A 12,234-nucleotide genomic window follows, 5' to 3' on the forward strand; every position below is an offset into this window, starting at 1 on the left:
CTGAACTTGTCCAAGAGATCTCAATTCTTGGTCAATTTTCCCAAACTGACACCTGTTCATTAAATATGAGACAAGGCATAGTGGATACCTCTCATCTTGCTCAAAGCTGCAAGAATTTTCCTGTACTTTGTCACCAGCCACCTGCGCTTGCAATGCACGCCAACGCTCCCAGCGCAACTTGGCTGCCAGTGACCTGCGTCGGCTGCTGGCCAATGGCTTGAGCTGGTTGCCACAAATCACTGTGCTTGGCACGCTGCAGGCACAAGGAGAGAGATGCTGTCCAATTGATACAAATGTCTTTCACAAAGTCAAGGGCCAACCACAGCACAACGCTTGAGATGAAGCGCATGTGACCACAAGTTTTCATACAGCCACGCGAGTAGTCATCGTAGTCTGCCATGATGGCACGGCAACAAGGACATGACTCATTTAATGGCAAGTGATGGAAGCTGCAGCATTTACAGCAAAAATTAATTCAACAATGTTCGCAGAAGAAAACACCAACTTGGCCACTTGAGGCAGAATTTCTTTCCCTACTGCACACTTCATCTTTTCGCTTGGCCCTAGTTTGATCGAAACTTGGGTATTCTCCAGCAATTTGGGGTATACAGGCAACAAGTGATTTTCCAGACATGCCAGATAATTCGGAAGCCTTCACGGCACTGTTACATACTCCACGGAGTTAATGCATGAGAATGTCCGAAATTTTGCACGTACAAAAGAAGAAAAAAAAAACATTCGCCATCCCATTTTCCAGACTTCGTGCCATGACCGCAGGTCTGAAACAGCATTAATTGAAGCCACCACGGCTGCCATTTTCATTATCTCGCAGCGTTGAACCGGTGCTCTTGCACACCGAGCCGCTGGCAGCCTTAGCCACCACTGCAGCAATGCTAGGCCTGGCTGCTTTGACGTTCGCTACCAAGCTTCTTGCTATTCAGTCCCATGTCATCAGATCTACAACATGGGACTGAGCGTATATACCATGCGACAGAGCGTCTGCATTCCCTCCGTGTAACCGATCAAATGAGCACAGCGAAGAATGAAAAAAAAAAAAAATGCAGAGCACAGTGGAGGATGAAAGACAGAAAAAAAAAGAGCACGAGAAGTAAAGTGGAGGAGGAGAGTATGGCTAAAGGGTGAGGAGGAAAGCAGAGTGCCGCAAGAGACTTACTTCACAGCATCGACCAGGGATGTGGCGAGCATGTCCACCGATACCACATATGAAAACTAAGTGCTGACATGCGCTTCGGACCCACTGCTCATGCGCTTCTTCACCTGCACCATCACTGACACTAGAGAATGCGCTCCATGCAAGCCACACGTTCCCGTGTTCATACTACCTTTCTGAACAATAAGCGATGCAACTAGTGGAAATGCTTCATGTGCAGCTACTGCTAAATGAGCTGCCCAAGCAGAGGCTCAGCACCGCCACTGAGAGGAGCCTGTTGCTCAGAATCAAATTCCTTGCCATAATATATCGCAAATTCAACACCACTAACCAGATGCTCTCAAAATTCACATTAGGGAGTATTGTAATCTTTGATGAATCTTTTCATTGGAAGAATTTGCTGCTGTTTGCGATGGCACTGTTTACACATTTGCAATCTTCACCGACAGCTTTGCAGCGCAGAAAGTAGAGAGCATTGCATAATGTTGGTTTTCAAAAGTCGGCTTCGCCACGATACAGTGAGGTTACGCGGTGAAGCATACCAAGAGTGGAAAGGGGGCAACTGTCACAGGACACAATATGGGTTCCTCAATACACGAAGTGCACCCGCATTGTCCCGTCACAATATGAGCACAGATACACCTAAGTGCACTGGCAAGCCTTCAGAACTATTTCGGACATGTCTGGAGATTTGAGGCCTTGGAGGCAGTAAAAGGCACAGATTCAGTTTTTCGGAATGCCCGATTTTTCGGATGTTTCTGCGGCCCTAGGGAAACCAAAAAAACAGATGTTGACTGTACATTATTTCATTCACCAATAACATCAAAACTATTGAAAATCGTACCAAGCGTGCAGCTAAATGAATTTGATGAAGTGTAGCTTTAACTGGTTTATCATTGCAACATTATATTTTCTTCACTGTTCCATACAGGTGATATTGCAAGAAAAAGATTTTGCAGCAAGCTTGCATTTTATGGTTTGTAGCATTTATTATAACACTTGGCATTGTTACTTGCCTGGTTAAAAAAAAAATCTAATGTGCTTTTCAACTGCACTTCTCACCACTGAAGTAAGCTGCTGCTGAAGCAACAGAAGCATGTACCGATGTTGCCTTGCGTCAGCAATGGAAGAGCACTGACAGCAGTGGTGCTGGGATGATTGCTCCACAGGCAATGCCCTATTGTATGTTTCCATTTCTCCATGTACTAAACCAAGCAAAGTCATTTTATGAGAATAACAAATTAGCAATAAGATCTTGATTTGACTAAGATGTTTTCCACAATACAAAAAAAAAAAAAAAAGTATACGACACTGCTTGCAAATACTAATTCACTCATTCATTACAAGTGCTTCTTAGGGCATCCAATTGTCACTGCCTCTATTTTGAATGACCATCTTTGTGCGGCACCAAGCCAACAAAATTCGCTCAGTGCACTTGCTTGCTTGGTCAGGGCACATAAATGCTCCACAAAACAATTATCACTTCCTCTGTAGACCGATACCTTAGGTCTTGTGCCAATAGTTCACTTTCAGTGACATAGTTGCCTCGACAAAGCAGACGTGGTCCTGTTTTCGGCGTTTCATTCCTGACCAAGGTGGTGGCAGCTTCTGTCTTGCTTGTGTGGTACTGGGCTGGACGAAACCTGCAATGTTTGTGTCCATTTATATAGAGGCACAGATAAGCTAAAAAAAGCAACAGTACTGATCCTCTATTGTATTAAAAAGGGGCAACAGATAGCAGGAGAACACATTATTCCAATTTAAAAAACGAATTTTCTGTTGCCTCTTGGTGCATAATTAACTCATACAGTGTTACAAATGTGCCTTGCAGGGCAAACAAAAGTCGAGAGAAAAAAAAAATGGAGAAAGCAAAAGAATCTGGAGAAAATTGATGAGAAAACAGCACATGCTATTTATGACAGATGCAATAGCGGAAGTATCCAGTCACAGTATATTTCAGCGATCACTTTTGTGAACATTTTTGGGAGACTCTGCATGGTTCAGCACCTGACGGATTGGCATCTAAGGGTGATAGCATTCCTGGAACTGTGCCGAGACAGGATGCTTGGCAGAGTGCCAGGAACAATGTCGACCAGAGATGCAAGATGTCCAGTGCTAAGTCATACAGAATCTGGCAAGAGTGACTGGAATTGATCAGCCAAGAATACACATTGCCAATTTGACTGCCAGGGTTCCTTCAATATATGCCGAAGTCGCAGTACATGCATTTTGCATTCCACTCCCATCAAGTGCGGTTGCCACGGTAGTGTATCAAACCCGTAATTTCATGCTTGGCAGGAAAATGTCTCAGTGACTCAGCCACTGTGGCAGGTAATACGAAACAAACCTAAACTTTCTTAGAAGGCAGTGTTTGCCTACACAAGCAAGCTGCCGTTTAGTGCAAGCTTAGCAGCCACTCGATGTGTATTCTTTTGTTTTTGAAAATCATGTCAGGCTTTTTTATACAGCAAACAACTATATTTCAGTGCTATGCAAAATTAGCACAACAAAATTTAATACTAACTGCTAACCTAGGCTGTGCATCGAGCCCCCATAGCGGATTCTGACCACCTTAAGTTCGTGAAACCTCTGCACAAGGGCTATCTGCACCTGTGGTATCGTGGCCTACGAGCTGACGAAGAAGACAGCCAAGCAGCCGTAACCCAACGAATGATCCCCTTTATTTTCCGATACCCAATTTTATATATGGGGACAACAGCTCCACAGTCGTTTACAGGGTTTCCAGACTGGTATCGAGTATCGACCAAAACTAATGACATAACATATTCCCCCACTCAAAACTTTCAGTGGTTTAGTAAGCTGTTAGTATGTTAGCACTGCAACGTGCTTTGCACATTAACAACAACAAAACGGTGACTGGTTAACAATAAACGAACATCATTTAATGCAAGTACACTCAGCAGCAACTACAAATTCTATATACAAAACCCATGCAAACTTCATTCTCTCCCTATAAAGAAGTTATGTCTACAAAATGTTCAAAACAACATAGACTATACAAGAAGAACACTAAAAAACTAATAGGTTTGTCACACAGTCAGCATAACATTTCAGAGGTTGTCTTGTCCGTGGCGGTTGGACGTGAACAGGAGCCGGACCCGGTTGCGGTTCAGGGGGGCGGGTCGGGAGAGCAGCACTGGTGGCCACAGGAGCAGGCAGAGATGCAGCCGCCGTTTCAAATGCAAGGGTCCCCCGGTGATGGGATTCTGTGTGCTAGCCTTTTGCGTGTTACAGGTCTCCTCTGGACGCAGAGTACAGAGACCCGAAGGGGCTTTGGCAAGCTTGGATGCATTTCAGGTCCTGCCATCATCGAGGCGGAAAGAGGATTGTCGGCACTGCTCCAGCACTTTGCTGGAACTGCTAAACGAGGAGTCTCCCTCAAAGGTGATCGAGTGTTTCCTCACCCGGAGGAAGTAATTAACTGCGATGTTAGTCTTCTTCAGGGCTCGACGAAAATTTGCCCGCTTCTTGCTGCTCTCTTGCTTGTACTTCACCCGATGACACAGCTGACGGAGCTCGGTAGCTGGGTGCTTGAAGAAGGAAGACAACGGGTGCCTGACGATGTCCAGGCATGTTCTCGGCAGCCTTCTATGCAGCAACAGAGCCGGGGCAACTCCCATGGTCGCATGTGCTGTGCACCGGTAGGTGCCAAGGTATTCGATGACCACTGGGCGGAGTGCTCGATATCCCAGCAAAGCTGTCTGCACAAAGTTCTTGAAAACGCGGTTGAATCGTTCTACAAGTCCATTTGCCTGGGGGTAGTACACTGAAGAGTGTGAGAGGCAAATGGCATGACCCTTCAGGAACTGGTGAAACTCTCGGGACTGAGGCCCGTTGTCCATAACCTAGTTGGGGTAGCCCTCAAGAATATACTGAGAGCAGAAAGATTGTCACTGTGCGCGTCAACACTTTGCTGCAAAACTACTTCAGGCCACTTGAAAAAGTCTACGAGGGTGATAGTGAACCTGCAATCGTGCGGTGCTCCTATGGCACTGACAATGTCGATGGCGACCTCCTGCCATGGATGCCCTAGCAGGGGCACAGGTTGCAGCAGAGTTGCAGCAGTCTTGGCACTCTTGTCTGCAGCCTGGCAGACTATGCAATTGTGGATGGCAATTTCCGCTTTCTTGTCCATGCCAGGCCACCAAAACCACTTTCGTAGTTGTGCCTTGGTACGAACTATCCCAGGGTGGGCTTCGTGCGCGGTGGAAATGACCTGCGGGGTCAGGGAAGGAGGAACTACGAGCCGTTCCCCACGCAAAAGCAAGTGGTTGACCACAGACAGTTCTTCACACACCGCGAAGAATGGCTAAGTTCACCTGGGATGGACTTGTGGGGACGCCAAGATGATGAGACGCAAGCCTTGACTTGCTCCAAAGTAGCACCTTCAAGCAGGGACTGCTGTAACTGTTCTCTGGTGAGGCAGAGAGGAGGAATGGGAGACACGACCTCTTCAATGTGCGGATCCAAAGCCTTCATCGCATCAATTCCAAGGATGGATGTGCCATTCGGCACAACGTAGAACAGGAGGTAGGCCGTGCATCCCTTGAACGTGACTACGGTGAAGAAGCAACCACGTACAGAAACGAAGCGCTTAAAGTAATCGAGAAGCTTCATTTGCGGAGCAGAAAGAAGCGACTCATCCACAAAATACTGCTGGAAAAGGTTATTTTGCAGGATGGAAACAGACGATCCAGAGTCGACAAGATACTTCAAGGACTTGCCAGAGATGAAAACTTCAATGAAAATGCCGGCTCGAGCAGGACGGACCACGGTAAGAACGCTTAAACATTCAGCCTCATCAGACGAGTCCTGGCAGTCGACTTCATGGACTGCAACGGTGGAATGATGCTGTCGCTTGTTACAGACTGCGCGGAAGTGCCCAAGGCATCCAAAGTTAAAAGAGCACTGACTTTGTGCTCGGCAGGAGGATGACGAGGGGAAGTGCTAGTGGGAACCGCAACGAATACAGTTTGGTGACACCTTGTTTGAGTCGCGAGAGCGCTCAGAGGAAGTAGACCGACAGGGAGACGAGTGCGGCCGCATTGTATCCCCTGAACGCTGAATGCCTCGTTAAATTACCTGCTGAACGTGCCTGGGTGCAAGCTCGCAAACTTACTGAGCGGCCTGCTCCAGTTGCTGTGCCAGGAGCATGGCGCGCGGTAAGGAGAACGAACGTTCTAGAAGCAATCGTTCACACAGGTGTTGCGACGCGATGCCTTCTAAGAACTGGATGCGGTCGGAGTCGTCAAGGGCGATGAAAGAACACGAAGCAGCAAGCTCTGGTAAAGCAGCGACATACTCCTGTATGTCCTCGCCTGGTTTCTGGACAGGGCTGCGGAAGCGATGGCATTCTACGATGACAGTGCTTGCAGACGCAAAATGCTGCGTTAACGCAGCGACGGCTTGGTCGTATGATGGAGCAGTGGCTGACTTCTTGGCCTCATCGGAAGTCGTTGTGGTGGAAACCGGCGGGGCAGGTTCAGAGACGTGGGATGGCAGAACGAAGAAAATATGCTGACCTTCAATTCCCAGGCTGTTTAACAGGAGGGCTTTGCATTGTTTGGGCGGGAAGTCAGATGCTCCGGACGCCTAAACAAAGGTGTCAAACATGCGAAACCATTGCGGCCGTGAAACCAGTGGGCGGCCCTGTGCAGGCAGGAATGGTGGCGGTGGAGCGAGGACAGAAAAATTCGCGACATGGCTGGTGTGGCTGCAGGGGAGATAACAGCTCCAGAAAAAAAAAAAAAAAAAATTCAACGATCTAGAGCCCTCATCGTGGATGTTGTATTGCGGCCTACGAGATGGCGAAGAAGAGAGCCAACCAACCATAACCCAACGAATGATCCCCTTTATTTTCCCCCAATTATATATATAGGGACAAAGCACCACATTGGTTTCCAGGGTTTCCAGATGGGTATCGAGTATAAACCAAAACTAACGACACAACACACTCCACCACATCCAAGTGTTACCATCATAGCCACGAATATAATCAACCCTGTTCCTAAAAATTAAATCATGAATTACTCACTCCCGCTTCACAGCTTGATTGAGTTGAGACCTTGAAGTTTGCAGAAGTTTTGGTCGCAATGTCGGCCTCACCGGTGGGAAATCGGTCATAAACTCATCGGTATCCGAGTCAGACCTGAAGAGCATAGGAAACACTTAAAAATTACTGAAATTATAGATAGGATGCATCACCATATGAAAGAAATTTGCACAGATGTTTTGACGTTGCATGCTTGGTAAGACCGTTAGTATTATGTGGCATCTACAATCCCTCAGAATTTTCCAATGCAAGAACTCTGGCACCTTTATGTTATACACACAATACATCAGTCACATAGCCAGAATTTTCTTTCGGAGGGAGCCCAAGCCTCCACTAGAATGAACAAACCACTTTCCCCGATATTTATTTATTAAACAAATTTACTAGAACACCTCACACATGGAACAGGAACCGTGTGATTGAAACTCAACTTAATTTGCATGCATCTAACGATCAAACAATTGAAAATGTGTTCGTGGTGGTATAATGTTCTGTACGCCTCATAGTGAAACACTAAATTCAATATAGTCCTTAAACAGTTCACAATTGCGTCTTGTATAATTGATCTGCTTGAACACATTATGACATAAATGTAATCTAGCTGCTAATAGCGGATAGGTAAGCAAATTTGAGAAAAAACATGCATCATGCATTACGTAATTATGTGCGGGTGTGGTAAGTCTTTCTGTTAATAGCTTCGTTTTTAACACAGCAGATAAATACGAAGTGTCCAACAGGTTGGTGAAAGATGTAGGAACAGGATGCAATGACCGCCATAGATGAAGGTTCATTGAGCTAAATTTCACACATACAGTTAAACCTCGATATACCGAGCTTCAACATAGCGGAATTTTTGACATAATGAATAACGGTCAACGACCAATTTTTCAGATTCTCGAAGGGCCACGAAAACAAACGGAAATGTGAATGCACGCCTCTTACTGCCTCCAAGGGTTTAAATTGTCACAGGCACGACCGAAATAGCTCTCAAAGCCTGCCAGTACACTTAAGCATATTGGTGCTCGTACTGCGACTGGAGATGGCGGATGTAGGCATGAATGATTAAGGAATAAATGATACTTTGTTCCGCAACAACTGTCCCTTCCCATTTTTGGTATGTGGTGTTGGTATGCTTCAACGCAATACTTCCCATATGTTTCCCCGTTTACCATTGCGGTATTGAGGCAAAGCTTACTTTCATAAACCGGAATTATGCAACACGTCGCGCTTTCCGAGCGTCGAAGCCACTGGAGAGGATGACAAAGGCGGAGTCGGCGCCATTGCTGACAGCGGCGAATTCTTTCAATGAAAAACACGGCACCAAACAGCAAAAAACGTGGTAGCGAACGTCGAAGAAGGCAGACAGAGTGTTGCCGCTGTAGTGGCTACGGCTGCCAACATATCGGCGTGCGAGCGCCTGTTAGAGGCACGAGATAATAAAAATGATGGCAGTGGTGGCTTCGATAATGTCGTTTCGGACTTGCGGTCATTGCAGAAAGTCCAGAAAAGGTTCCTTCCTCCGAAATTTCCCACGTTCTCATACAATGACTGTATGGGGTACGATTCCACGGATGGGTGCATAGTGCGGTGCCGCGAAGGCGTCCGAAAGATAGGTCGTTGATTGTAATTTAACTTTTGATTTGTTATAAGGAAGTTCTTCTGCAAGATTTCAATATAATAAAATTTCACTGGCACCGCAAGGGAATACTGAGACAATAAATTAAAACTTTCCTGGATGCAGATGGTCAAATGGCCGAAACATAAGTGGCTGCTTACGAACGCAACTCTTTATTCGCGCTGCACGACCAAGAGCTGGTCAAATGGCCGAAACATAAGTGGCTGCTTACGAACATAACTCTTCATTCGCGCTGCACGACCAAGAGCTGGTCAAATGGCCAAACATAAGTGGCTGCTTACGAACACAACTCTTTATTCGCGCTGCACGACCAAGAGCTGGTCGAATGGCCGAAACATAAGTGGCTGCTTACGAACCTAACTCTTTATTCGCGCTGCACGACCAAGAGCAGCCGCTGAAGCGATAGGATCATATCTCGCCCCACGAACTGTATACTTTATATGCCAGTGAAAGTGTGCGAGAGTGAACAGAGAAGGAGAGTGGCTTGATGAGCCCCGTCTCCCTGTGGGAGAGCAAGGGGCAAAATGGCGAGGTGAATTGGCGCGTGTCCTTTTCTAGAGCAGCCGTGGCTGCGCATGGTTGTCAGCGTGGCTGAGTGCACGCAAGCCAGTTTTAGACGGAATCTCCCGCACGTACATAGAGCTGCGATGGCTAGGTATCGTGCGCTGTCTTCCCACACATGTACTGCTGGAGGTTAAGTAATCTCGAGTTTAGGAGACACGTTGAAGCGAGAAGCAGACGTTAGCTATCGTGTGCTCTTTCATCTACTCGCATCTATCTCAGTATTCATGTAGCACTGACTTATCGTACCGCTAGTTAGGAGCATTGTGCCTGACGACGGTTCCAGCAGCACATTGACATCATGCATCGCGGTAAGGCTCGTACAAGCTTAGCCAGCCTCTCTGAACGTGCGCGCACTGAGGGATCCATTTCGTACTAGCAACCAGACAATGCAGGTGCTCTGATGCACGGCTCGCAAGATCGCGCACAGAGTGAAACGAAACAAGCACAAAAGCTCGCGGGCTCACACGCGAGACCATCACTGGATATGCGCCCCACAACAACGGAAGAACAAAAATGTTGCAGTTTCGCTCAAAAAGCGAAGCATCGATTGCGACAGCAAATTAGTCTACACGTTTACAAGGTAAGGATAGTACACTTACAGCTGTATAAACTTGTAAACATTCACTTACGAACTCAATTAACAAGCACAGTGTCACGCGCGCACAGGTAACATGAACACATGTCACTTGACCTTGGAAACTGTCAAAAAGCCGGAGTGAAGAAGCGCGGCAGCAGCAGCAGCGAACGAATATTGGCCTTCATGCTGCGTCTCGCTTCAACGCGAACTAAGTGTCGAGAGCACAGCGCATACGAACCTGCCAGCACTCAGCGAACATTGTACAGATCGCATTCAAGATATGGGCGCACGCACACCGCGCCTTATGCAGCAGCCGCCGCCAGAGTAGAACTGGCAGAACCGTTAAAGGAGTAGAACCGTTCAAGCTGGTTTACGCAAGGAACCCGACGACTCTCGATAGCATGATGCCACACATTACCGACGAAGAGAACCTCAAGATCGCCACCTACCTGCAGTGCGCCGAAGAAGCACAACAACATGCCCGGCTACGCATCAAGAGCCAGCAAAGGACAGACAGCTGGAACTACAATCTTCGACGACACCATGTGGAATACCAGCTAGGCGAGAGTGAGAGTTTGGACCCTGATACGGCGACGAGGTCTTAGTGAGAAACTTTTGCAATGCTATGTCGGACCCTACAAGATCATCTGACATATTGGTGCACTGGACTACGAGGTCATTCCAGACGGCATTTCGTAATCACAGCGGCACTACACACGACCGAAGTTGTCCATATGGTACTCCTTAAGCCTTTCTATGCCCGTTGACGAACTTTGGGACTGTTTTTTGTTACTTTGTTGTTTTTCATTATGTATGCTTTAGTTTTTTTGAGCTCGTGTTTGCACCATCAGGACAATGAGTTTTAAGTGGGGAGCTTTGACTAGTGTACTTATTTCTCCTTTTCTTGGGGGCTGCGTTTCGCCTGCTAACAACTTAATGTTATTGCTCAGCACAAGACGTGCCTGCATGATTGGAACTTACTGAATATTGTCTTTGATTCTATCTGGCGTATACATTCCCACTGAACCTTGTGTAATCAGATTTTATGCATAACAGATTCTGTAGTACTTTCTGAAAGGCACGCAGGCACCAGCGATTACACTGGAAGCCTCGTGGAGTCATGTATAAAAGCAGTCATGCTTGATTCGCAGATCAAATTTTCAACAATCGCCGGCTTTTCTTGCTGCTATAGTTGTGATTAAGTGTTACTTGTCTTGCTGGGCACATGTTTGCCCAATAAAGAGTTAAATTTGTAACTCAAAGTTTTAACACGCACTCTCTACTGTCACTACAATGTGACAATATGAGTTTTCTTCGGGGGGGGGGGGGGGGTCGCACTAGAAGGTGTGCCTCTCTTTGGAGGAGAGAAATGGGCACATCACTACTACTCGTATTCTTGTTTCGCTTATGAAAGTGGGCCAAGAGTTGCACTTCTACTCTAATGCCGCAGCTTGATAAAATTGCTTGTGCCAACCAAATGCCATGACTTATTACCTTTCCTTATATGCATTCCTCCTCTCGGTGCCGTCCCTCTCCACCTACTCACCTCCTGCACTCCCCTCTCCCGAGTCCAACCACTCGTCAGGCACCACAAAGAAAGCTTAAAGGGACACTAAAAGAAACACTGAATCAGTTTGGAATCTTTGTGCTGATTACCTACCCTTTCAAAACTTTTCACAAATATTGCAGTAATAGGTTGATTACTAGAAGAGAAAATTACGGTAAATATTAAATATTTTGAATTTCACACAAACTTCAGTGCCCATGCATCTGTGTATTTCAAGTTTTTTAGTTTAGGCTGTGAATTCTGTAAACTAGGTCATGGCGAGCTGGTGAAGGAACTTCCAAAGTGTGTTGCCACCCTTTCTTAGGTTCTTGTGCCTTTGCTGGCTTATCTAGCCTCTTCTCATGGCAAGAAAATTTCTTAGTACTGTATCAGGGTAATTTACTGATGTAGCTGTAATAATCTCTCTTTAGTGTCCCTTTAAGTAACCTCTTCAGCTACCCCAAGGCAGAAAAGTAACCTTTGCAGTAACCCTGCACAACCACCAACCATGGCATCGAAACCCATCCACCTCCACATTAAGTTCATCCTTTCTCTTTTCAGTTATACTTGAGAAGGTAAATGCTTCCTGGTGACTGCAGCACGCACCATACAAGCACGGTCGCACAAGGAATGCAGTACAGAGGCGCTTGTCCATACTGCAGCAACT

At 46.5% G+C, this 12,234-nt stretch overlaps 1 protein-coding gene across 9 annotated transcripts in view; it reads right to left on the minus strand.

Moving 5' to 3' along the window:
- Positions 1 to 12,234, minus strand: part of LOC126542792 (uncharacterized) — a 53,087-nt gene that overhangs the window by 15,271 nt on the left and 25,582 nt on the right. For 8 of the 9 annotated variants that reach the window (XM_055077462.2, XM_055077463.2, XM_055077461.2 and 5 more), the window contains 3 exons: positions 7,227 to 7,340; positions 2,674 to 2,814; positions 89 to 253 (listed from right to left, as the gene is read on the minus strand). In XM_055077462.2, the coding sequence (XP_054933437.1) occupies positions 89 to 253; positions 2,674 to 2,814; positions 7,227 to 7,340 (420 nt within the window). The remainder of the gene's footprint in view (positions 1 to 88; positions 254 to 2,673; positions 2,815 to 7,226; positions 7,341 to 12,234) is intronic. The other variant, XM_055077465.2, reaches the window with a different exon arrangement.

The sequence above is a fragment of the Dermacentor andersoni genome, chromosome 2 (assembly GCF_023375885.2).
Source record: "Dermacentor andersoni chromosome 2, qqDerAnde1_hic_scaffold, whole genome shotgun sequence".
In the NCBI taxonomy this organism is placed as follows: domain Eukaryota; kingdom Metazoa; phylum Arthropoda; class Arachnida; order Ixodida; family Ixodidae; genus Dermacentor; species Dermacentor andersoni.